The sequence below is a fragment of the Sciurus carolinensis genome, chromosome 6 (genome assembly GCF_902686445.1).
Source record: "Sciurus carolinensis chromosome 6, mSciCar1.2, whole genome shotgun sequence".
Taxonomy (NCBI): Eukaryota; Metazoa; Chordata; class Mammalia; order Rodentia; family Sciuridae; genus Sciurus; species Sciurus carolinensis.
The window spans coordinates 116,968,392-116,993,665 of record NC_062218.1 but is presented as its reverse complement, the minus strand read 5'-3'; the positions used below and the strand labels follow the sequence as shown (position 1 = coordinate 116,993,665).

General features: G+C 38.1%; 1 protein-coding gene across 3 annotated transcripts in view; it reads left to right on the top strand.

Annotated features, from left to right (window-relative positions):
• Window positions 1-19,449, top strand: part of LOC124987320 (zinc finger protein 474) — a 61,312-nt gene extending 41,863 nt beyond the window's left edge. For 2 of the 3 annotated variants that reach the window (XM_047556498.1, XM_047556500.1), the window contains 2 exons: window positions 11,427-11,607; window positions 14,310-19,449. In XM_047556498.1, coding sequence (XP_047412454.1) covers window positions 11,427-11,607; window positions 14,310-14,461 — 333 coding nt within the window. In that variant the 3' untranslated portion in view covers window positions 14,462-19,449. Of the gene's footprint in view, window positions 1-10,985; window positions 11,161-11,426; window positions 11,608-14,309 lie in introns of those variants that run through there. The other variant, XM_047556501.1, reaches the window with a different exon arrangement.
• Window positions 19,450-25,274: the final 5,825 nt, after the last annotated feature.

Below are 25,274 nucleotides of genomic sequence, written 5' to 3'. Positions count from 1 at the left end.
CATTTGGGTAGAATTGTTTGAAAACACCAGAAGTAAATGTGAAATACCGGTGGTTTCTAGACAATCAAATTCTACAATTGTTGAGGTTTGAGATTGAACTATGCAGTTACTCCTATATATTTAAATGCTATTTATATTTTGTCTGCATGTGTAAGACATGCCTTAAAGAATGGAAATTTCATTGTGCACTTTAAGTCTCAGGCAAGTTGTTGAAATTGCGTTTTAAAATGATTGTAGGCAAAATTCTGACTGTGAGAAATGAGCCTTTGGTGGCCTGGCATCATATTCTGATCTCCCTTTCCTTTCAGTGTTTTCTGTACCAGCCCAAACGCTGACACGCGGCCACCTCCCCACCACTGAGAGTGTTAGAAGGAGGTTTAGAGAATCTTCATAGGAAAATGCCTCTCAGGACTATTTTGCTTTCTGAAAGAGAATCTGGGATAGAGCAATATTTAACCCAAAGGAATAAACATTTAGGTAGTTGAGAGAACAGAAGTAGAAGCTTTTCTGGTTTCTCTCAAATTTCATTCAAAGGCTGACTCAGTGGACCTATAAGGCAGGGCATGATACTCCACCACCACTGATCTCCAGGTCCAAATTTCTCAAAGCAGCTGGCATCAGTCAGACTTGGATTTAGACCATAGATACCCAAAATTCACATATCTTTGAGCAAGTTACTGAACTTCCCCAGGTCTCAATTTCCCTGCTGCTACAGGTTGAAATGAGAGAATGTATGGAAAGGATCTGGGATGGTGCCTGACAATGTGTCATTTGTTAGCTCCCTCCTGCCCCCTCTACAGTGGTAGTATAGTGAAAGGCAGGGTCAGAGAGGCTCATAGTCTGGAACAAACAGACCACTTGTGCCTCAGTTTCCTAGTTTGTAAAATATGGGTATTGAGTCTTACCTTGCCTAGAGGATTGTTACAACAATAAATGAGATAAAGCATGTAAAGTGTACAGTACAGAACCAGTTTCTTAGTAAATGCTGGGTCATTGTTAACCACTTTTGTGCTACTTGGTCAGATGATTTCAATACATACAAGGATTTATAAAAAAGGTTTACATCTTTTTTTTATTTTTCAGAGGGTAAGGGGAAGAACTTTCCCTCTTATTTCTCCCATGCAGACTTTCTGTGCCCTATGCACTTACCACAGACATCTCAATTATTTGGCATAATGGAAGGGATCAGGAGTGTAGAAAATCTAAAACAGCAGCTAAGACCTAAATTCTTTATGTTTAATTTCGTCATGCAGAAAGAGAAACACTTGTTAAGGAATGACACCCAGTCAAACAGCTGCACAATCACGTAATTCCCTCAGACCGTGGCAAGATGTGCCCTGTTTTTGGTAGCCTGGGATCCAGCTGGGAGTGGGGAATGCAAAAATCATCCAAAAAAGAAATGACTTGAGGATTACCCCTGGTTACTGTGTACATATGGTCTTGGAAATCAATCTCATCCCTTAATGTAGGAGCTCCTGTGCCTAAGGATAGGCTTCAAACCTTCCATCAAGCTCTGTTGTAATTGCAGTCATGCTTAAATTCAAAGAAAGCAGGTGATTTTCAGTGTGCTGATCTCTAATGTGTTACTGAGCTATTTTTTGCTATAAAATACCTTCCCTCCTACCTGGCAAGTATTTTGCTTTGTTTTTAATTTCACAGAGATTCAGTTCTATGAATTAAAGCACTAACTCTATAGGAGATTCCAGGTAAAAGCAAAGATCCACTAGACATATAAACAACCCCTTTTAAGACACACATTAAAACAACATCCCATTTCTTAGAAATGAGATGCAAGCAAATACTTTTTACTAGGGAGGTTGATGGATTGGGAAAATAAGCTGCTCAGAGTCATAAGTGCAAATACTTCCAGGGGCAGGGCAGACAGCATAGAGAACAATAGGGAGAATTAGAGCCTGGAGCATCCTGGACAATAGGTCCCACCCAGATATATTCACACGTAAAACTTTTAAGAACATTGAGCTGGCCAAATGAAACATACCAGTTCACTGAAATGGCTGTAGGTACATCAATTTAAATCTAAGAACGAGTATGAAGTCAAGGGGAGGCAAAGCCACAGGGTAATGAAACATTACGGATGACACAATGCTGACAGAACCCGCATAGTTGTGTTGCAGTGTGTGCAGGGAGCAGGGACATGCACACTTCATGCCTAAGCGCAGGCATCCCCCACTGCCAACCAGCATATGGATCACCTGCATGAATCTACAGAACAGAAAGTCATTCCTGTGTGTCAGACACCTGGGAGCCAAATCTGAGAATTAAAGGGTCACAAAAAGTTCAGCATTCTGGAAGTTTCATTGTCTGAAAAATAATTCTCAAAATTAATCTGCCTGAGTTCAAACATGTCAGTGGAAAGAGAAGTCAGGGAAGTGCTATCTCCACTCAGCAGGTCTCCTTCTCACCATCCCCCCACCCTTCACTCTTGGACTAATGTCATGTAGAACATGTCAAATTGAGTTCTGTCAACCTATTTCCCCAGAGATAAAACTTAAAAAAAATATTTCCCAAATAAAGGTGGTGAGTTGGGTATGAACATTCCCACTGTTAGGGCCAGTTCTCCTTCTCTACCTTGCACAGTGCCCAGCACATAGCCTGTAATCAGAAATAATTCCTGAGCAAAGGCATGCATGTAACTGGATCACCTACTGAGAAGACAGCCCTTTCCTCCAGATGCGATTCCATTTAGCTCAGGTCTCATCTGAATCAGTCTCAGCTGCCCTTTCAGCAGATGGCTCTGGTTTACTTCTTCTCACAATGTAACAGTACTATCACTATTTAGAATCCCATTGTTTTATTGGATTTATGAAATTGAAAAATATCTGATTGAAGCCAGATATTACAGACTAGCCATGCTGCATCTCAGACACAAAATACACATTATCAAGGGGCAGTTCTAGGCCCAGTTGTGAGACAGGGTAAGGATTGTGATGTCTATCTCTCCATGGTCACCTTTTTCTTTTTCCTTAAATTTCACAAGTTGTAACTTGTATCATTACAGATTAATGATTAAAACCATATGGTTGGAAAATGTCTGAAGGTAGGAATGCCTTTTTCTAATTTGTTGAAAGTGTGGTTCAGGCTAACAAAGGCTGTTTTCCCTTTAGGATAATTTCACCTCTGGGTCCTCTGAGTTCTCTTTGACTCTTAGGTTAATGAATGACCTCAAATGACATGGAGAATGTGAATGTTTTGATACAGTGATATTGTGGTGCCAACTCAAAAAAATAAAAAAAATCATTAATTTCATCATGTCAAAAAAATATTCCCAAGTAATATACAAAGCATGTTACTTAAGGAAAGGAGCCAGGAATTTCATGTACATACTTAAAATAATAAGATAATAAAAATGATCTTTCACATTTTGATAATGATTCCTTTGGCACCACCCAATGAAAATGGTCTCATCAAAAAGAACAGGACAATAGCTTCAATGACAATAAATAAATCCAGCAAACTATTGCCTTCCACTGTGTGAATGCCAATGGCTTCCTCCATTTCCTGGTAGCAGATGGGTAATTGGTCTTGTGACTTTCTAGAGCCAAAGTTCTCAGCTTGGTCTTTTGTCTTGAGCCTATCAATCCTAAAGAAGATAATGATAAGATGGAGGGAGGACAAGGACAAAGTCAAGTAAGATGTAAAGGGATGAGTAGTTTGAGGCAAGGGGATCCTTTAAAGTATCCCTAAAATCAACTTAAGGTAGTGAATGACTTTATGAGTTCTTGCATGCTTACATGCATGTATGTACACATGTGTGTGTGTGCGCACACACACACACACACACACACACAGGCACTCACTTTTATGTACTACTGGGTCTTGAAGTTCCTTATACTGGACAATGAGAAACTGGTCAGTTAGTTTCCAATGGAGAAAATGCCATGCATGTGGCCACAGAGTGAGAGTCCTACTTTTGTGTTTTCATCTCTGTCTGCAGAACCCAGGTCCTGGCACTCTAAAATTTGACTTTTCTTTGTAAAACTTCATATGGATGGAATTTGCTACTAGTGCTCTTTCTCTGGTAGAAAAAAATAATGTATTGAAAAAAAACTCAATAAAATATTGTCTGATTTTCTCCAGGTCTTTCACTTTTTCAGGTTTTGGGTTTGTTGTTGGTGATGGAGGTGTTGCATTTATTTTGTTGAACTGGAGAACAACTTGGGAGACAAATCAGAGAGTTTATAATCTACATCATTTAATATGTCCCCTAATTCCTGGCAAAAGTGCCTCTAAAATATTTCATTTTGAAATTTTACTCCACAATGTGTATTTACATGAGCATAGCAATACAAAAATCACTAAATTCTATCTGCATGGGTGACTTTTAGTCAGCTTTCTTGAGAAACCGTTTACAACAATAAACTGCATCCATTTAAACATATGTGATTCAAAAGTTTTGGTAGTTTTATATACTAATTAAGATATAAAACATTTTTATTATCACTCCAAATTCCCTATAGGACTTTGTCCCACCTTCCACTTTTAGCTCCCAGGAAATTCTTGATTTGACTTTTGACTACTAAAAATTATCTTGAATTTTAAACTTTTTTGTATCTTTTTTTTTTTTTTCCAGAATGATGATTCTGAGTTTCACCCATATGAGTGCAAGTAGCAGTTGTTCTTTTTTTAGTACGGAGTAGTAATTCATTGGATGGCCAGCTATATTTTTGTTGTTGATTCATTCGTGGGTATTTCCAGTTGCTTTAGTATTTTTATTATGACAGCTGTCCACTTTAATGCAGACAGAATCACTATTCATTTTCCAACATGAGACAACCAAGATATTTTAGTATATAAAAATTGTAAGTTGCCCCATCTAGCCCATTTCTTAATCTGATTGCTTCTGTATGTGATTCTGCATCCTTGCATGCCGGTCTTAACACACTGCCTGAACACTTTTCATTAAGTTCTCTCATTGTTCTCTCTCTACTTCCCACAACACCACAGTGCCTTAACTTGCCTAGTGCAGTTCTCTGGCATAGAAAGTTGTTCCTCCTAGTGTCTTCTGCTAAATCTCTACTCCATTATTGATGCATGGTCAGGGTGGAGAAGAACAGCCACATGAAAAGGTACATAGGGAAAGGTGTGAAGGGTGACTTGGCCAGCATCTGTGCCCATTTTGGGTGCACCAATCTCTCGGTATCTCAGAGTACCCTATCAGCCTGAAGGGCCCCTTCAATCAAGATTGTTATGGAGGTCTTTCAATAATCTTTCAATATCTCTTCAGAGTTACTTAAAGACTTTTCAGAAAGCAATTGAGGCTGCAATTGCTTTTACCTTTAGAACTGATTTTCTTCCTTGATCCCTGCTTAAGTTTTGACTTTGAAGTTGATATTCTTTATTATTTCATTATTCTTATGAAAATGACCAAAGGTTATTATAAAATTTCAAAAACTTAATTCCATATTTTAATTTTACATTGCTTTAATTGACTAACATGAAATGTTGAGAAATTTAGTGTCATTAACTTCTTTATACCTCTTCTCCACCTACCAATTTGGATAATTAAATTATTATTTGTCAAAGTATATTCATTTTATATTCCTTTCTCTAACTTGAATTTCCATAGTTATTTCGCTTACTTCTGCACTGAAATTGATTAATTGCTAGTCTTTTAGTCATATCTTTTATTCTTTTGAGCTTTTTCATTGTTGTTTCATCCCTTGAATACTACGATTAAGGGAATCAGAGGTAGGATTACTATATAATTTGTTGAATAAGCAGAAACACTTTAGAGAGTGGAAGAAGGACTTAGCCAAGATGATAGGTAAAATAAGGACTATTCTAGACAAATAAGTACTTGACCCTAAAGTCAGAGGTAAGCTCCCTAAAAATTATTGAATACTCGAATTTAGTATTTTTAAGGCATTTAAATGGTGTTAACTCCTTAAGCAAAGAATTAAGTTTGAAGAAAGAATTTGGCTCTGGCTAATGGCTCTGTAGCTTACTTTCTGGGGTGGACAGATGAGTTTTTGAGAGTCCACCAATCAACTGAAATCATATCCACAATTCTGTATACTTGTTCATTTTTTCTGAGGAGATGACCATAACATTTATCAAACTTTCAAATGGATCTATTACACCACAAACATTACTTACCATTTTCATTTCATAGGAAAAAAAAAAGAAACTTCTAAAAGCTACATCCTTGAATCATGTTCTCTTAAATACCCTGTAAATAACATCACACAACTATTCTTTCATGCTATGAAGTTGAGTATTTATTGTAGAACAAATTCTGATCTTCTGTAAAATTAGTAGTAATGACTTCCATTTTAGTTTTCAATACCTCTTTCATGAAGATTCATGCAATAATATTAGTGTCGGTTTCTCCTTCTGACTAATTGTCATCCATACTTCTATAAGTTCTCTTAACTTTTAAGTTGTTTCCTTTCATCATGGTCTCCTTTTAGTCTGATCTATCAGAGAGGTCATCAGGAGATATTTGAAACTATTTGAAATAGGCATCCTAGTCTAGGTTTTCTGGAACAACAGTGTTCATTTTTCTCCTCTCAATACCTCTCTTAAAGTTTCCCCCCAAATCCACCCACTTTTCTTGGTCCTTATCCTTTTTCTCTTGTGTTCATAGTGGTGAAATAATTATTTATTTTAAACAGTAAAAATGAATGGATGGAAGGTAAGTCATTCGCTTTGATTAAAAGCTCACTTTCTTTTGTGTTACACAGATTTGACCTAAAACCTTGAACATGCAGTGCTCCTGACAGAAAAGACATTAACAAAAAGAAAAAGATGCTGTGTGCAAAATAATATGATAATTCCAATAGTGGTCAGCAAAATGATTGAAAACATATGAAAAGTTAGTAGATTCAAGTTAAAAGAACTACACACATCTGAAAGCTTCCCCTAAAATGTTCCTTGTGCCTCTGTCTGTATCCAGCCTGAAACGACTTTTCCAGGAAACTAAAAGGACATAAGCAAAATTGCGATGCAACCTAACAGACTTCATGTGTCTAGGGGCATTTCCTTGTCCACCAGAACGGTTCACACCTGAAATAGCACTTATGTAGATTTAGTGATTAATTTCTTTAAAAAAGAAAGTCACCCTGATATTAACAAGTAATGCTACAAATATTATTTGAAATGTTGACAGGAAAACTGTTAATGTAATCCTTTGCTCTGCAGAAAATTTAGACTTGCTGACTCCTCACTGCCTTCCTTTGATTACACTCTCCTAAAGGTAACTGATCCCAGCAAACTCCACATGGACAAGGGCTTCATGTCCTCACATAACCCTCTAGGGTTGCTCTAGCCTTACTCTGTGATGCCAGGTCACTGAAGTTATTGGAGTGCACGTTAGCCAAGAGAGGACTTGCTGCTGTGTTAGCCAAGAGAGAACTTGCTGCTAGTTCTGCCAGGGCAGGGTCTCTTCTTCCTGTTCATCCTCCCCATCTCCCATATATCCATTTCTTTTTGAAAACACTGAAGAAAGAACTTAAATAGCAAAACCTCGGCAGTTAGGGTAGTGGCAATAAGCACATGCCCAAGATTGCTCAGCTTTCCCTGGAGTTTTCTGGCTAACAATGTAAAATAATGAAAAATAAAGTAGATTATCTTATCTCTGTTGAGACCCATGGGGATACAGTTTTCTTTTCAGTTATAGCTGGGTTTTGCACTTCCCTGAGCATAGCTTAGAAGTAAGATGTTCAAAACCCAATAACATGCCATATGTGGTAGGTTCAGCTGAAGTTCACCCACAAATATCGAGCATAGGACAAGCTTTGGAAAATATAATACAGAATATCTCAACCCCTTTATGGTATTAATTTTCTTCCACATCCCCTTCAATTGTTTTGTGCATGTCTTCTGGCCTCTGTGTCTGCCTGTTTTCTTCTAACTTTCCCTTCCAAAAGAAAACTTCTGACAAATTGACACGAATGTCTTCATTTATGACCCATGTCATTTGTTTTGCTTATATGCTTGGTTAAATACTGGATTTGGTTCATGTTTTCCATATGGAATTTTAATAAATTCACTATTCTCAAAGTAGAAAGAATAACTTTTCATTTTTCAACTAAAAGCCTGCATTTAATTAACCTTTCAAGTAAATAAACATCTAAAAAATAGTAGGGAACTTAAAGCTGCCTTGAAAATTATTGCTTTTACTTTGTACTTTCGTTTAGATCTTGAATTCCCCAAATACTTTTAAAGTGACTTTTCACAAGTTAGACCCTGATACGTAGAAAAAAGAGATAAACAACTATATAGTAATTTTGATTAATGTAAATAGTTTATTGGTTTACTGGCATAATTTACTATGGAATAAAGATATTCTACCTCAAATAATATGCTTTTATAAAAACTTGGATCATTTAGGGGTGACTCCAATTTTCACTTTTCTTGGTCTAGTCTATATTAATTGTGTATTTTATTCACTTAGAATCTGTTTTTATTTATGGTAGGCAAAAATAGTAATTGTGTTTCCTTCTGATTTTGATCTTGCTCTGTGCTTTCTCCATTTCAGGAGTAATTCCCAAAAGTCATAGTTAAGAGCAGGCTGATTCTAAAACATGCACATTTTACCATGTTTTATTCCCCCAAAGGGGACCATACTATCAATTTAATTTGTTTCTGTTTTCATGCCTCCTGGTCCTACTAAAGCACATACCTGGAAGGGGTCATTTAATTCCCCTGAAATTTTTTGCATCTCTCTTACAGGTCTTTTGCATTAATTGGTAAGTATTTTTCCCTAATTGAATCACTATTGCATTCCAAAGATATCTAATCCCTTCATTTCTCACTATACCCAGAATCAGAATTTCTTCATTATTTGATGATGATTTGCCTCATACTTCAGAAAATTATGTTCATCTATGTGATCTCCATCTGTTACTCTCTTCCTCAACTACCTTTCTGTAACCTTATCCATTTCCTCTTCCCTTTGCCTGGAAGGTTAGCTTCTCCAGTTATGCTTTGATTCCATCTCCCCCTCTGACTTCTCTGGAATCTTTCTCTGTAGATTATCCAATTTTATCTTGGACTTGCAATCTCTCACCCTCTGCCTAAGACACCTTATTCTATAACCGACAAAATACATTTCTTCAATTCTACTCAAGTTTCCTTTCTGCAAGCTTTTAATAACTATTATTATAATGATTAGTGCATATTAATTGTACAAAATTATGGATTTAATTGTGACATTTTTATCCTTGCTCATAATGTGCTTCCTTTTCTCCTTGACTTAGTTTTTAACTCTTAACAATTTAGTTTTTACCCTTACCACTCTGTTGAATCCAAACTCAAAGGATGCTGGCATACAATCTAATATCCTTTTTTCAGCTACCCATTACTATTTGTACTATTTGACAGAGTGGATGACAACATCTTTCCGGAAACCAGAAAGTATTTCCAGAATTCTGAGCAATATTTTCTCTCCATGCCCTGTTTCTTTAACTGCAAACTTGAACCTGTCTGTTTTCTACCTGAAACTTTGTTCAATATCCTTTTTACAGATATTCTACCAGGAATTTTTCTCTGTATACAGTCTATATACTATCTTTTTCTGGAATTTTCCTGTTTTAAACATCTTTTTCTGTGTGAATTGTTCCAAAATCCATTAATCCTGTATTGAAGGCCTACATTTCCTGTTTTGGCTGGACTTAGTCACATTAAATTCTTCTAGGATATCAAACTCCACAGTCCAGAACAGAATCGATGTTTTTCTCTTTTACCAACCTGCCTTTTCTGATGTCTCCTTTTCTGTAAAATGACATCAGCATCTTCCTCATCATCAGGATAAAACATTGACATTTTCTTAGACATGTTATTTCCTTACTCCTTGAGCCATGAATGCCCAGGCTCTCAACACTATGCTGTCCTACTAGCCCTGAGTTGACAAACTAACTTTCTTGAGACACAATTATAGTTTATTTCCTGCTCAATACCTTCCTATCATTTACAAAATAAAATACAGACTTGTGTATGGCATTTATGGTTGTTCACAGCACAGTTATTCTATACCTGTCTATTTCTAGTTCCAAACGCTGCACTGATCACCAGGCTAGCAAATTATTTGTTATTCTTTATACTCACTTTCTGATTACTGGCTCTGAGGCTCTGCATGCTGTTTGCTCAGTCTTTAATATCCTTCTTTATCCCTCTCAGTTTTTTTTTGGTTTAAATTCTATCCATTTTTCAAATGTTACCTTCTTGAACCTTTCTCTGATATTCACAACTGGAGGAAATTTTTCTGTCCTCTAAACTTCAACTATATCTTACTAACATAGTCACTCCAACTTTCTTTCACTTAGTATTTACATGGAATATTTTCTCCATTCTTGTATTTGTATCCTATTTACATCTCTTTTTTTCTATTTGCATGTTTATATTCATAAAATGTATTTCTTGTAAACAGCATCGAGTTGGGTCTTGCTCATTTATCCAATCTGCCAATCTGTGTATTTTAATTGTGTTCTTTAGGTCATTTATGTTTATTTGAATTGCTGATATGTTTGAACTTAAGTCTGCCACCTTGATGTTATATTTCTTTTCCTGACATCACAACTTTGAGTCTCCAGTGGGCTTAAAACTTATGATTCTGTATGCTATATGAATTGTTCTCATTATTTTAGGTAGGATCATTGTTTATTGTGCCTTTTTATATACAAAACAGAAGCAAGAAATTCTTTACTGCATTTTATAACTCTCACTTAGACTTGGTTCCCCCGAAACCAAGAAAACTAAGAAAAGGATTTAAGTTCACTTGGAAAATGATCCAGGATACCCCAGTAAAGGAACAGGAGGAGAGAGATGAAAGAGAAGGAACCATATAGTATGTAATGAGAAACTCTGGTACAGTCTCACTTGGGACTCCTTTCTGGAAAGCTGTATGAACTCACCTTAGTGAAGAACATGGGTATTTATCCACAAACTATCATCTATAATTGATTAATAGTCTTGCCAGTGGGAGTTTGTTCCAGATCGAAAAGGACAGAGAACCGCAGGCACTTAGAAAATTGTCAAGGTGAGATATTGGGGTAGACCTAACAGTGTCATTTTAAACTCTGTAATGGCACTATATTTTTTAGGCCTCTGGGCATACGAGAACCTGATGTTACTGAAAGAAGAATTCTTGCTTGGCTTTGTATTCTCCCAGGATTGTGGCTCAGATGTCATGGTTAGAAGGTAACTAATATTCACTAAATGAAGAAGTACATTTTATATAATTCCAGTATGGAGAATTCTGGTTGTCTCTTCTTTATTTCCTTCCAAATCCACATCTGCTCAGAACAGAGTTTGGTTTCTTAATTACCAAAAAAGTTAAATTCACCACACTTGCTAGAAATTTTCAAAAATCATATTGATTTTCCAGCTAATTTGAATATACTGTATTTTAAAATGTAATTTTCAACTATAAACTTCATCTAACAGATATTTTATATTACTTGCAGCCAACAATGATAAAGTGTCCACGAACAGTTGTTTGTTACATTTGTGGCCGCGAATATGGAACAAAATCTATTAGCATCCATGAGCCACAATGCCTGAAAAAATGGCATAATGAGAACAACTTGTTGCCTAAAGAACTAAGGAGACCAGAACCAAAGAAACCGGAAGTCAGGACCATTACCGGTAAGTCCCTAGAATGACTTGAGTAAATGAAGGGAGGCTTCTCTCTCTAAACTTATAAGTAGAGGTATTCTTTTCTTACTCATTCAAACACCTAAAATCAGCAACATTTACTGCCTTGGTTTCAGCCAAATAGGAAAAACAGCTCTGGAATGCCCATGCAAACGGTTGTCTTCAGATGCTGAGACATAAAGACACTATGTCCTGGCAAGACTGCATGAGAGGGACTCACTGGAATTTACTGTATTTTTTCCAAGAGTTAGTTTAATATATTATCAAGCATGACACTTAAAAATCACGAAGCTTAGAAACCTTTGGTGAATCCAGAGTTTTGCTTTTACATATCAATGTGTCTCTATATTTACAGAGCTAGGGTGCTTACAGGGTCTGCTAGTCAGGTTACAAATTGAATTAATGGGTCCATGTGTAGGGAAACAAAAAAAGAAAGAGAGAAAAGGGAAGGTGGGGACTGTGGTGAGCTGGAGAGCATCAGTTCTCTCTAAAGGAAATAGCAGCTGCCCAGTCACAGCTGGAGCTATCATTAAGAAATTTAGCCCAGTGTGGCCATATCTATCAGTAATACAAAAGAAACTGGAAATGTAGACATTCATACAAAATATCCAGATTTTTAAAATATATACAATTAAGATTCTGTGAAGCACTGTGGGAACCAATTGAAACTGTCATGTGACTTTGTCACAGAGCCTCATACATTTAGGGTGTTAGAATAGTTCAGAGAATATTTTTGCCATGTGAGCTCAGATTCACCATATTTCTACCATTGTCATTTTCTCAGTTGAACTCTTTGTTCTCTTTAAAGGAAATTTTTGGTTTAAAGAGGAGTTTCTTTCAGTTCATTTATTCTCCCATGTAACTATAGATATGCAGTGCTGAAAGGTACCTTGGAGGTCATCTTAGTGCCAGTTAGTACAGCACTCTTGTTAATGATGTGAATCAAGGAGAGTTTATAACAATCCACAGAGTGAAATCTAGATTGTCATAATAAAGTTCTAGCTGATGCTAGAACTTAACTATTCACAGTCCTTGCAGACAGGTGGGAAAAAGAGCTCAAGGTGAAAACACCCACCTATGAAAATTAGAACACTTGCCCACAGCAAGATTGTTTACCTTCTTGAAAATCTCTTTGAGGCAATTCTCATTCAGTGTCAAAAATCTATTTCCCTCCCTTCTGATCTTTACCACTTTCTACTCTTGACCATAATTATCAAAGGCCAAAAGGAAGTCAGAAGAATGACGATTCGAAAGCCCTGGTGGGATACTAGCTTGTTATTGATTATGACAGAAAAATTGATACTGTAATTTTACTTCCCTGTAGTTTTCCTCTTGGTCTTATGCTACTATTTACCTCTGAAGGTGCTCTTCATCCCTAGGTAAACAGAATGTGCATTACCATTCTCCTCCTATGGACTTTTTCGTAGAGTTCAAATAACCCTTGCTCCAGATCCAGAGTCAAAGTCCCATGCAAAAACATTTAGAAATGTGATGAATCACCTTCAAGTTAGAGTGAATGACTACTCTGGAATTTTTTAGTCTGTATTAAAACTCATATGAGTAATGAGAAAGTCAGTGCTGTTCTTTTCTCAATAGAGTTTTCATAGCACTCAAAATACACGTTTATGTTCCACATAGAAAGTGATATTTGCTTTATTCAAAGGAGAAATACTAGGTTGTGCTGGGGTTTAAATTCCCATGGAACAAAAAAAAAAAAAAAGAACTTTAGGAGCAGGCATGTTAAGAATCTAAGGTTTGTTATGCTTGTGTGAACCACTAGATAGAAATCATATGAGAATTGCCTAGCTTTAATGAAGTAATATGTGCCTTGCCAGTGATAAAAACTAAGTAATACATTTTTGACTGCCTGGCTACATTTTGGGGGCCTATTCTGGGCAATTCTAAGACATAGTCAATTTAATGTACCAAAGTCACTCTATTTAAATAAGGCTTATTAAAGCTAAATCCCACATTGTTTCTCAAAATAAAGCCATATGCCTTTTTCCTCTGTGCTCTGCCAATGAAGATTCTATATTTCTCCAACTGTCTATTTTGTTTTCTTAAGAACACTTCATTTCATTAGATTAAGTATTCTATTTGCATTCTTCACTTTAATTACTTAAAGAATCTAAGTTTACAGCCATGAAAAGATGATAAATTTTTAGGATATAATTCATCTTAAATTCACTCTCAATTGTCAGTTTTGGCCTTCAAAAACATTCCACTAAAGGATTATAGAAGAGGAAAATACAAATACATGTCCTTTTACTGCTGTAAGCTTATATTTAGAGTCAGCTGAAAGAAAGCCAAAAGTTATATTTGCAAGATAATAATATGTAAGCAAAGATGTTAATAATTAGTGAAGAATGCATATCATAACACATAAAACATTGTCTTCCCCTTTTTACATCCAAAGAGTAAAAAGCCTCTGGTTCATAGCTAACTCCACTCAACCCTTGAAAAGAGCAAGCAGCACTTTTTATTTATTTATTTATTTTTGGCAAAAGTCATATGACTTATTTAAAAACCTCAGTCAACAGGTATTTCCTGAACATATTTTCCATAAAAAGTAGAATATGTTTCTCCAGAATGAAAACTAATCCATTTTACCGTTTCCCTCCCTTTTCTTTCTTTTTTATTATTATTATTTTCTCTCTCTCTCTTTTTCTTTCTCTTTTTCTTTAACTTTCCAGCCAAAGGTTTCTATGATCTTGATGCTTTAAATGAAGCTGCTTGGACAAGTGCCCAGAGCCAGTTGGTTCCCTGCAATATTTGTGGGCGTACCTTCCTGCCAGACAGACTGATTGTTCACCAGCGATCTTGTAAACCCAAAGCCGCCAAGTAAAGCCCTTTTCTCTCCGATGGAGTGTTACAGGAATTAATCCCTTTGAACCAGACTGGGAGAGAGTGGGAAGGAGAGAAAGCAGGTGAAAAGAGGGAACCTGGGAAACTGGAGATGACTGAGTGCTGGTCAAGCCGGGAAGAACCAGCTTAGTGCTGGTATGAGAATATTTGACCACCATTATGGGATGGGGCAAGTGCTTTGGTTTTAACAAGCAGCTGCATGTGCTTAGGGACACTGGGGACCATTTCACACTTCTGTCAGGCAGAATTACAAGCAAGCTGCTCCTTATCTAAATTGCAAGCTGCAATTTTTATCTAAAGGAAATTTCTGAGCCGATTGTTGCCATTTTTCCTGCATTCTACTTTCCTGAACAAGATTTTGAACCTCACAATTAGGACTATTGTTAAGTCAACAGAGGCTTTGAGGGTAACCCAAGGCAATGCCTTCACTCCCAGCAAGAACTGGATTTCTTCCTATCCCTGCGCTTTTTGATCCAGGGACATTTTGACATGGAGTTTTTGGTTGGGATGTTTCTTTTTTCCATAAGATCCTTCAACAGGACCGATATTTTTTAAAAAGTGCCGAGGACTTAAAGTACAGGGACCATACCTAACTCATATTTCCTTGTAATGGCAAAGGAATGCTGCAGAGATTTCCTAGCAAGTGCCAGCCTCATTGCCAGGAGAAGGTGCAGTACAATTCATCACAATGGGTGGAAGCTAACCCTTGCCTCCTACAGAAGATGTTTAGCAAGAGTTCTTTATGCCCTCATAGGAGTTTATAGGTGTTTCATTGTTGAGGTCTAAAAGTCTGCCAGGAAATTTTGTGCCTCCCCACCCGAGGCCCATGCACAGTAAGTGGGTTGTGAAAGTTCTCTGTATTTTACAGCTCTTGAATGTGTATTCATCCAGGCAGGGCTGTCCTGGGAGAGGGCCAGGGCCAGGGGAGGTGCTCTGTCCAGGAAATGCTGCTCCCCCAGGCAGCAAGGCATGGCCTGGACTCCTAGTCGTCTTGCTTGAGATCTTTGTTCATTTTATGGCTGAATTTCAGGGCCATTCTGGATCCCTGGGTTCCTGCAAGCCTTGCATCCATGACCTTACACAGCACAGTCAGCTCCAAATTATACAGGCAAATTCATTCAACCTAATGTTTTGGTCATACATCTACTTATTATACAGGGTTGGGTTAGGATAATTGTGCTAATTATTCTGTTTTTCCTGCCTGTTCCAAGGGAAGCAAGAGACAAACTCTTTAAAAACTCTGTAGATACCCTCGATTAAGAATCTTGCAAAAGATAGGGTACGCAATTACTCATAGTTGATGACTTGTTTCTTTTAACCAAAATGATGACAGAATCTAACATATATCTAGGATTTTACAAGTTGGGCAGTGTGTTAAGCATTTTGTATATATCAGCTTACATATACCTTACTTCAGCCCTATAAGTAGCTATCGTCATTCTTTTACAGATCAGAAAACTGACACTGAGACTAAAGACTTAAGGTCACACTGAGCTCTCAAGTTATAGGATAGAATAGGGAACAAACTTTGGACTGTCCGACTTCTGAACCTAGAATCATATCTGTCTCTGTTTATGCCAGGTAGCATCATTAATATGATTAGCCATAATAAAGTAAAAGATCTGACAAATGTGAAAATTCTTGCCCACTGTCTAGTAACTAAGGCAAATGGAAATCTTAGGATGCTTAAAGTTCTGCTGCTTATCTGTGCTCATCTTAGACTGAGATGAAATCAGTTAGAATTGCATTTGTGTTAGGGGTTTCAAAAATACTTCTGCATTTTGCTGGTATTTCAGAAATAAAATATCAGAGGAGATAAAGCAAAAGTTCTGCCCTCAACTTTGAACTGAATTGCCACTCAGAGCCTAAAGAGATTCATGGGTATGACTCAAACAACGGTGTCTTTATATGATTGAAGTCTGAGTTTGTGAAGTGACTGAAAAGGACAGACTCCAGGAATCGACACATTCTCAAAGAACAGTGAGCCAGCTGACTGGGGGTTTCACAAATGGCTCCACCTCATCTAAGCTACAAATGTTCCATGGAATTTAATCTGGAGCAAGTGTAGTTACAGTGACCTCAATTCAAGAGTTCTGGTCCACTTTCAAGACAAGTCATCAAAGTCTTGCCATTAATAGGAAAGAGCTCACCTGCTCTCTAACAAATGCCCTCTCCCAGTGAGTTCACATCTGTGAAGGTCTTTGTAATTCTCAAAAGAAAATAGTTTAACAATGGTTGGCACCTCCATGAGCCATTAATTTGAACCTTGAAAGAGTTCCTTTAGATATTCTCCTAGATGATGAATAGCAGATATAAGACGCAGGTACTTGGAACTCTGCACTAACCCAGGCAACTATTGGTGTGGGATGTAGTTATCACAGGCATCAACGATGATACAATTCCCCCTCTGTTACCTAGCACTGGACAAATTTTAATTGAATTATTCTCTAGTTGAGATCACAGAAAGAATTCCAGAATTCCTTGATGCTCATTTGCATGTTGAATTCACATCAAAATTTCAGGGCATGTCCTACCAGAGGGGGACTAAATAAGCACAACCTTGTAAGAGGGCTAAGGGTGGGTATTTTCTACTGTGTATAAGCACAACTCCTTCAGAACCATGATGGGGGCTCATCAGGCCCATCATAGTATTTTTTCTAACAAGTATTTACAAATGGGTTCTCAAGGATGGCTCCCTGTTGAATTGATTTGGTTTAGGGAATATTGGTCTGAGTTCCTTTATTGAATATTGGTCTGAGTTCCTCTGATTGCTATTGACAATCAGAGCCATTTGTGAGCAAGAAATAGGTAGAAAGCAGGCATCCAAAGATGACTATCCCCTGAAAACCTGAAAACTGGCCTTGGTCTTTCTGAACTTGTCTCCTATGGACATCTGCAGGGTTTCTTTTTACACTCCTGACTGAAACCAATTCACATGGCTTGACTCCCATATCACATCAGGGCAGGAAGTTCAGCCCTTTCCTTCCCCAATCCTGAGAGGTCCTTTCCCTCCTCTGGCAGTGGTCCACCTTCCCTTATCACTTGTGGCTTTCATACTGATTCACTGTCTGGCCCATACAAACGGCTAAGCTTGTTCCTGCTGGCCCTGCCTGCTCTCTGTGGTGAGAGATGAAAAACGAGGTTTTTCTGCACTTGGAAGGAACAGCACAAATGAAAAGCAGTCAAGTTTCCAGGAGAGGACAAATTTGGTTGTGTAGAGAGAATACATATGAGGAAAAAGCATTAAGTTATTGTAGGATGATGGTGCACCTTTATCCTTAGTTCCTTTAAAATTGTATTACAAAAATATTCAAACAGATACCCTCCAAGAGAAAAGTATAATGAAGTCTCATGCTCTCCACATCCAGGTAAACTTAGTTCTTGACATCCCACTAAGGTTGAATTTGAATGGTTTAAATTTGAACTATTATTCTTTGGGGTTAAAAGAAATAGGGATATCAGGGAGAGGAGTTGGAAACCCAAGATTCCACAGAATCTCTGACAATGCCTTTCAATTATACTTATGGAAAATAAACTTTAATATCAACTTAAATGCATGTGTAATTAAGTGAGAACCGGCTGGGCATTGTGGAGCTAGGTATTATCATTGATTCCCACTGATTGTCTTATAGGTCAAGCTGTTTAGGATGTCTCTTAGCTGAGAATGTCAGGCAATAAAAGGTCCCTAAATATGTTGATGCCCAATGTTATAGTTTAGATATGGAGGTATCCCCCAAAATCTCAGGTGTGAGACAATGCAAGAAAGTTCAAAGGTGAAATGATTGGGTTATGAGAGCCTTAACCTCATCAATGTATTAATCCACTAATATAGGGATTAACAGGTGGTAACTGTAGGCAAGTAGGGTATGACTGAAGGAGGTGGGTCATTGGGGACATGGCTTTGGGGTATATATTTTGTCCTTCTGAGCAAGAGCTCTAATTCCTTGATGACATGTCCTGAGCTGCTTTTCTCTTCTATGCCCTTCCACCTCATATTGGGCCCAGAGCAATGAAGGTAACCATCTATGGACTGAGACCTCTGAAACCATGAGACCCAATAGACTTTTCCTCCCCTAAAATTGTTCCTGTCAAGTCTTTGGGTCACAGTGGCAAAAAAGCTGACTAAAACACCTAAACTCCAAAACTTTTATGAATACATTCCCTTTTATGGCAAGAGGTTCTTCGCAGATGTGATTAAGATTATAGACCTTGAAATTGAAAGAAAATCCTGGATTATCCTGGTAGGACCACTGTAATCACTTGAGTTCTTAAAAGTAGAAGAGAAAGAAGGCAGTAAGGTGGGTAAAAGACATAGCAGCATAAGAATTTAACAACCCATTGCTGATTCTGAGATGTAGGGAACCATGTACAAGGACCAAGAGATGCCTGGTGGGGCTAAGCTGATCACCAGTAAAGAAACTGGAGTCTCAGTCCCACAAGCATACAGAATTAAATTCTCCCAACGACATGAATAAGCAAGGAAATGGAACCCCCGACCCAAATCTCCAGAAATGAACTCAGTCTTGCCAACATCATGTTCTTATCAGGTAAGTCCAGGGTCAAACTTCTAACCATACAGAAGTATAAGAAAATCTCTGCTGTTTGAGTAACAAAGTTTGTAGTAATCAGCAATGGCAACAACTGAAACTAATACAGAACACAGTTATGTGACACAGGGTAGAACCAATAAAATCTGTTGATCTGAGAAGTAGAGCTCTCAAATCCATAAGGGACACTGGCCCACTCCACTGTTTTAGTGAGAGGACAACTAGATAACACTTATGAGGGCAGATACCCTATGAAAACGGAATCCAGGATATGTCATACCATTGAATATATCATCATTTTGCAATACATGTAAATTCTGGATGTCAATGTTTAATGTTTTGCTAAGGAAAACACTGCCTTTGATATTCTTAACCATAAAACTGATTCTGCTTTATGTGTGTACTTGTTATAAAATTAATAAAAGGACAAATGCAGTTGAGTTATTTGGTAACTGAATTTTACCATCAATAGCCCCATGGTCTTGCCCTGCCCACCTGTCACTTCTGAAAAGCACACTTCTTTTCATGTGCTACAGAAAGAAAATAGCTGTGCTGGCTGTGTTTCTAACGAAAAAAAATAACCAAAACACCTGAAGGTGCATATTTGTTTTTAAACATTCCAAAGTTCTGTTGTGATTTTTTTCAGGTCTTTTCTGAGAAACTGTGCAGATCTAAAAAGTAAGGTGTGCCATCAAAATAGCTTGCTTAAAGTGTAGGAAAAGGGTGGACAAAAGCCCCTGAGTTGTTGCTAGATAACTTATCAACTGGTAAATTTGTCTTTAGTACTTTCATCTCCTCTCTTTGAAACTTCTGCCCTCTGTCCCCACCTTCAATTTTATCCCTGCTGTCATCACCTACCCACATCTGCCCAGACTCTTTTCTGTTGGAGCAAAATCTCAAAAGGTCCATCCTCCAGATATTTCTTCTTCTTCTCCAATCTGCCCTTTTACATTTTACCGCCTGTGTCCCTTAACTTTTCACAAGTAATTTCCTTGGAAAGAAATCTGAGAAACTCAGCTTTGCTAAGCAGTTCACAGGAGACAATGGCTGAATGAACTTTTTCAGGTGTGATATAGTTATTTTAAAGAAGATTTCTCAAAGTTATGTCTTTGTTCAGACTAATGAAATCCATGTGGTAGAATTTTAGATAAATTTTGGAATGGAAGTCAAAAGAGCATGGGAAGTGAGCACCTTCTTAACTGTTAGTGTCCCTCTTCCCAAGACCCAGGCATCTGCTAACTTCACATCTGAGTAGGGGCATTTCTGACTGATAGGGTATCCATTTATAGCATGTGTTAGGTAAGCTAGTTGCTATGACATACAGACCCCAAACAGAATAATGACTTAAATAGAAGTTTATTTCTTGTTCTAAAATGAGCTGTGGGCAAGTAATCGTTTTAGTGAGTTATCTCCCTCATGGAATTATACAGGGCCCTAAGCTAGTGAAGCTCTACCATTTTTAGCACTCAACATGCAGATCTCATAAGTTACCCTGGGAAGGCAGGGGATCCTCTTACAGCCCAATCCGAATTACAAATGAGTTGTTACCCATTTGTCAGGTTTGTACTGCCCAGACCTGCAAGAAATGCTCATCATTACATTCAACATTTGTTGGCAACATCTAAGCCAGATGGATATATCTAAGTGCAAGAGAACCTGGGAATTGGGTTCTTACAGTGGCAGCAGGAAGAAGAGGTGAATAGGGATTTAGGGAAAAATAGTGTCTGCCATGTAAATCAAACATAAATCTACTCCTGGCTTTTGTTGAGGGACTGCTTTCCTTCTTGCAGAAATTCAACAATATTAGGACACAAATCCAGGAGGGCAAGATATTGGTAAATCAGGATGAAAAAAGGTGAAACTTTTAAAATTCACGACTATTTTCACAGCATTATTCATAATACCAGCATTATTCATTTTTTTAGAGGAAAGACTTTTAGACACTTTACAGAAGAAGATATACAGGTGATTAATAAATGTATGAAAAAGTGTTCAACATCTTTAGTAATTAGATAAATGCAAATAAAAACAACTCTAAGATTCCATCTTACTCCAATTAGAATGGCTGTTATCAAGAACACAAACAATAATGGTTGTTTGCGTGGATGTGGGGGAAAAGGCACACTTTTACATTGCTGGTAGAGTTGCAAATTGGTGCAGCCACTCTGGAAAGCAGTGTGGAGAATCCTCAGAAATCTTGGAATGAACCCACCTTTTGACCTAGTTATACCACTCCTCACTTTATACCCAAAGGACTTAAAATTAGCATACTACAGTAACGAAGTCACCTCAATGTTTATAGCAACTCAATTCACGATAGCTGGATTGTGGAACCAACCTAGATGCCCTTCAATAGATGAATGGATAAAAAAACTGTGGTATATATACACAATGGAATATTATTCAACCATAAAGAATAGTATATGGCATTTGCAGATAAATGGATGGAATTAGAGAATATCATGCTAAGTGAAATAAGCCAATTCCAACCAAAGGCCGAATATTTTCCCTGATAAATGAATGATGATATATAATGGGGGTGAGAGAATGAAGGAGAATGGAGAAACTTTAGACTATGTAGAGGAAAATGGGGGGGGCATATGAAAAATGGTGGAATGAGATGAACATCATTACCCTATGTACATGTATGATTACATGAATGGTATGGATCTACATCATGCACAACCATAGAAACAAAATGATGTACCCCATTTGTGTACATTGAATCAAAATGCAGTCTGTAAAAATAAAAAAAAAAATTTAAAGATTTTAATCAAAGAATATTAGGATATTTTTGATATGAAATGTTTAGTCTTGCATTTAGTCTCACAAGGGTAATTGGGGCAAAAAGTTGAGAGAATATTTTGCAGAAGGATTATGGCTAGTCAACTTTACAGGGGCAGACCTCTGAATCTGGGTAATTATTATGGATTAAACTACTTTTCATCCTCTGGCTAGAGCTTGAAAAAAAAAAAAAAGAAACAAATTTTGGACTCAGCACTAGGTCAAGGTGAGCTCCCACCTACGTGAGATGGGTCTGGGAATTATAAAAATATGTCAGCAAGACAGTTTGAGGTGAGAACCAATAGGCATTCCTTATACTGGGATAAGACTGGTGGACTTAAAAGCAATGATCACCATTACCAAGTCATAAAAGTTCCTTTCCAACATATTTCTACTTCTGTATATTTTTACTTTCAAGCCTTCAATAAAGCTTTATTATTCATTCTGACCTATTAACTGTGCGGGGTCTGGAGATGAGGTAAGAAATGAGAAGGGAGCTAAGGTCTACAAAAAGACAAATAGACCAAGAAAGGAGGTGAAACTTCACGAAAACTGCCGAGTGGCCACTAGAAGCAACAGGTGGCAAACAACAGCTACTACCTAAATATACACAGTGATCTTCAGAGTCTTCAGAGGACTGGAATTCCTGACCACCTCTAACAAGGATTAGGATCTTGACTTTTTTAACTAGCAAAGGTGTAGGTAACTCTGTAAGGTCACTCTGTTCAAATAAATATCAGTGAATAACCCAAGACTGGGTGCTACTGTGCACAGTAGTGCCGCATAGGCTCTAAACCATGCAGCCAACACAGACAGGAGCGCTGAAATCGCCAGGAAACTCACAAGAGGGAAGTTGCAGCTGGCTCTGAAGGGGTAAAATGGTAAAGGCAGCAGGGGCATTAGAGGACAGCCCAGGAAGAAACCCACAGGGACTGTGGGCTACTCCAAGGACTGTGGAGTTGGGTATGTTTTGTTTCCACTCTAATTGGCCTGTTTTTCTTTGTTACTCCCTGGGGTTTGTCCACAGGATTTCCTGATAATTCGATAAGGCGTGTTACTTTGCCTTCCTCTGTTGTAATTGCTAGAACACAATTTCCTAACCAATGTGCCTGTGATTAGTGCACTAACACATTAATTCCTTTGGCCCTCCAGACTGTCTTCTAGGGCTTGGGGTGGTCACCTCTGGCTATAAGCAACCCCACTGATTCACACCAACATGCTGGGTCAATATTACACTTTCTAGATGTGCTGTTCAGGGAAACATGGTGGGAAGCTCTGAAATCTACCTGGTGGTCAGTGTCATTTAGCATGATGAGGACAAGTGCAGAGGCCTGAGCATTCTAGTCTGTGGGGTCAACTCAAAAGCAGTTATCAAAGGTAATGTTTTAATTACTTGTTCTGGCTCAAGTTACTGTTTCTTTTTTTCTCCCCCCAAACACTATTACTTCCCAACGTCTATCACCAATGTGGCGAACCTGGACTCGGGTGGCAAGCGAATTCCATCTACCTTTCAGCAATGAGCAAAGGAAGCCCTTACCAGGCTCGTGTAATCAGGGAAGGCTCTGACTATCTAAGAGCAGGTGTGCCATGTGTGTGTGTGGAGGCCATCTGGGAGAACAGCGAGGGACAGCAAATCAGAGGAACAGCTGGGACAAGGATGAAAGGTGGGGGCAAGATTCATGTGCAAGCAAGGAAGGAGGTGTTGACAATGAAAAGATCAGCGTCATTCCTTCAAAGTGCCCGGCTTTCAGGAACTACTAATGTAAATTGGACAGGGCGTATGATTTAACTGTTTCTGCTGGGGAGGGTATCAGACAAGATGACCTCTAAGGAAAAAAACGTGCACAGCCATAAAAGCTGGGAAGGGTATAAATCTGCCTTCCTGTTATTGTTCCCATATTTTTCTTTTCCTGATTTCCATTCTCTCACTTATCATCGTCTCTATCTTCATCAATGCCTTTTCTTTTCATAAGCAGGTTTTCTGTTAATAAGCACTCTAGCTCCAGCCAACCAGCAGAGGGCAGTATTTGGAAGCAATGAACACAGAAATCCTCCTGGCACTGGCACAAGCATTACCAGGCTGAGATTCACTGGGCTCTTTCTTCTAAAATGTTTTTCCTTTCCGTTTTTCTTTTACTGTGATAGAAAACTATGAAAGAGGCATCTGTTCCCGAGGTGACTTATTCATCTCTCCCTTCCCTGCCAACTTTATAAAAGAATAATCATAAATATTTAGGATATATATTTCAACTTGGTGCTAACAATAGGCCATGTTTGGCCCATTTTCTAACAAATGTATTCAGCACATAGAATGCAAATATCTAGATACTGCAAGCAGAAAGTATATAGTGATTCAGGCAAAACACTTAAACTATGCAATGCAGTTAGGCAAGGAGAATTAGTATTCTACTCAGTTTTTTTAAAAAGTAATTGTACAAGTCAGTTATGAATTTTCCCAACACATATTTTTGAGCACCTAAGTGGTGCATTGGAGAGACATGTAGATGATTGTGAAAAAGCGGGATTCTGGGTGGTGCTGACCTATGGAGGACTGTGTCTTTGAAACTGTGTTTTTGAACAAGAAAGAGAACTTTCTAAAAAGGGAAAGGAAGGAGGAATAAAGAGGATGCCTACTTCCTCCTGGCACTGTGCTAGGTGGGTTCTTACAGGGTTCCTCAAGAAACAGCTAAGTTTTAGTCAGATTAAGATGAATTCTCTGGAAAATTTAAAGAAAGAATTGATAATAAGGGGATTTTGCAGATGATAGGGTGAGGCACTCTAAGGAGATGGTTTGGAGGTGGGGAGCCGTCTTCAAGAGCATATAACTGTGAAGTCACTTAGAAAGTTCCCATCACAAAATTCTTACTTTTTGAACAAGGGGCTTCACATTTGCCTTTTGCACTAAACTCTGTGATGACATGGCTGGAGGGCAGGGATGTACAGAAGTTTGGGTAATAGAAAACTGTCTATGGATAAGAGTGACCATGATCCTCTGGGAAACCTGAATTTCTGGTTGTGTTTAAAGAACAGAGTTATAATTCTCAGTGAGATTAGTACTGGTGGTCTTTTTGGGAGCAGTGATTCATCAGTCTTAATTAGAGCTTCCTTCAAGGATAATGAGGAGGCGCTGGGAGAAGGGAAGCCTGGAGAGAGGCAGTGTTCTGTGAGCACTCATTCTCTGGATCAGGAGTGCTGAGGCCCAACCTGGAGCATATAAAGCCGCCCTGGAGTTCAGGGCACTTCGTGCTCACTGGCTTCCTTTCTAGACTGTGGGGCAAAGAGTGGTGCAGGATTAAAGGCAGCTTTCTGGACCTCCCTTGAGTACTGCTGTAGGCAAGGTTTATGTGGAAGAGAGGTGAGGAGGTCTTATCACTGACTCATGCAGCCAGTTAACATGCAGGTGGCAATAGAGGCTTTTGCTTCTGCTTCCTGAGTATGATGTCTGACTTAAAAACTCTTTTT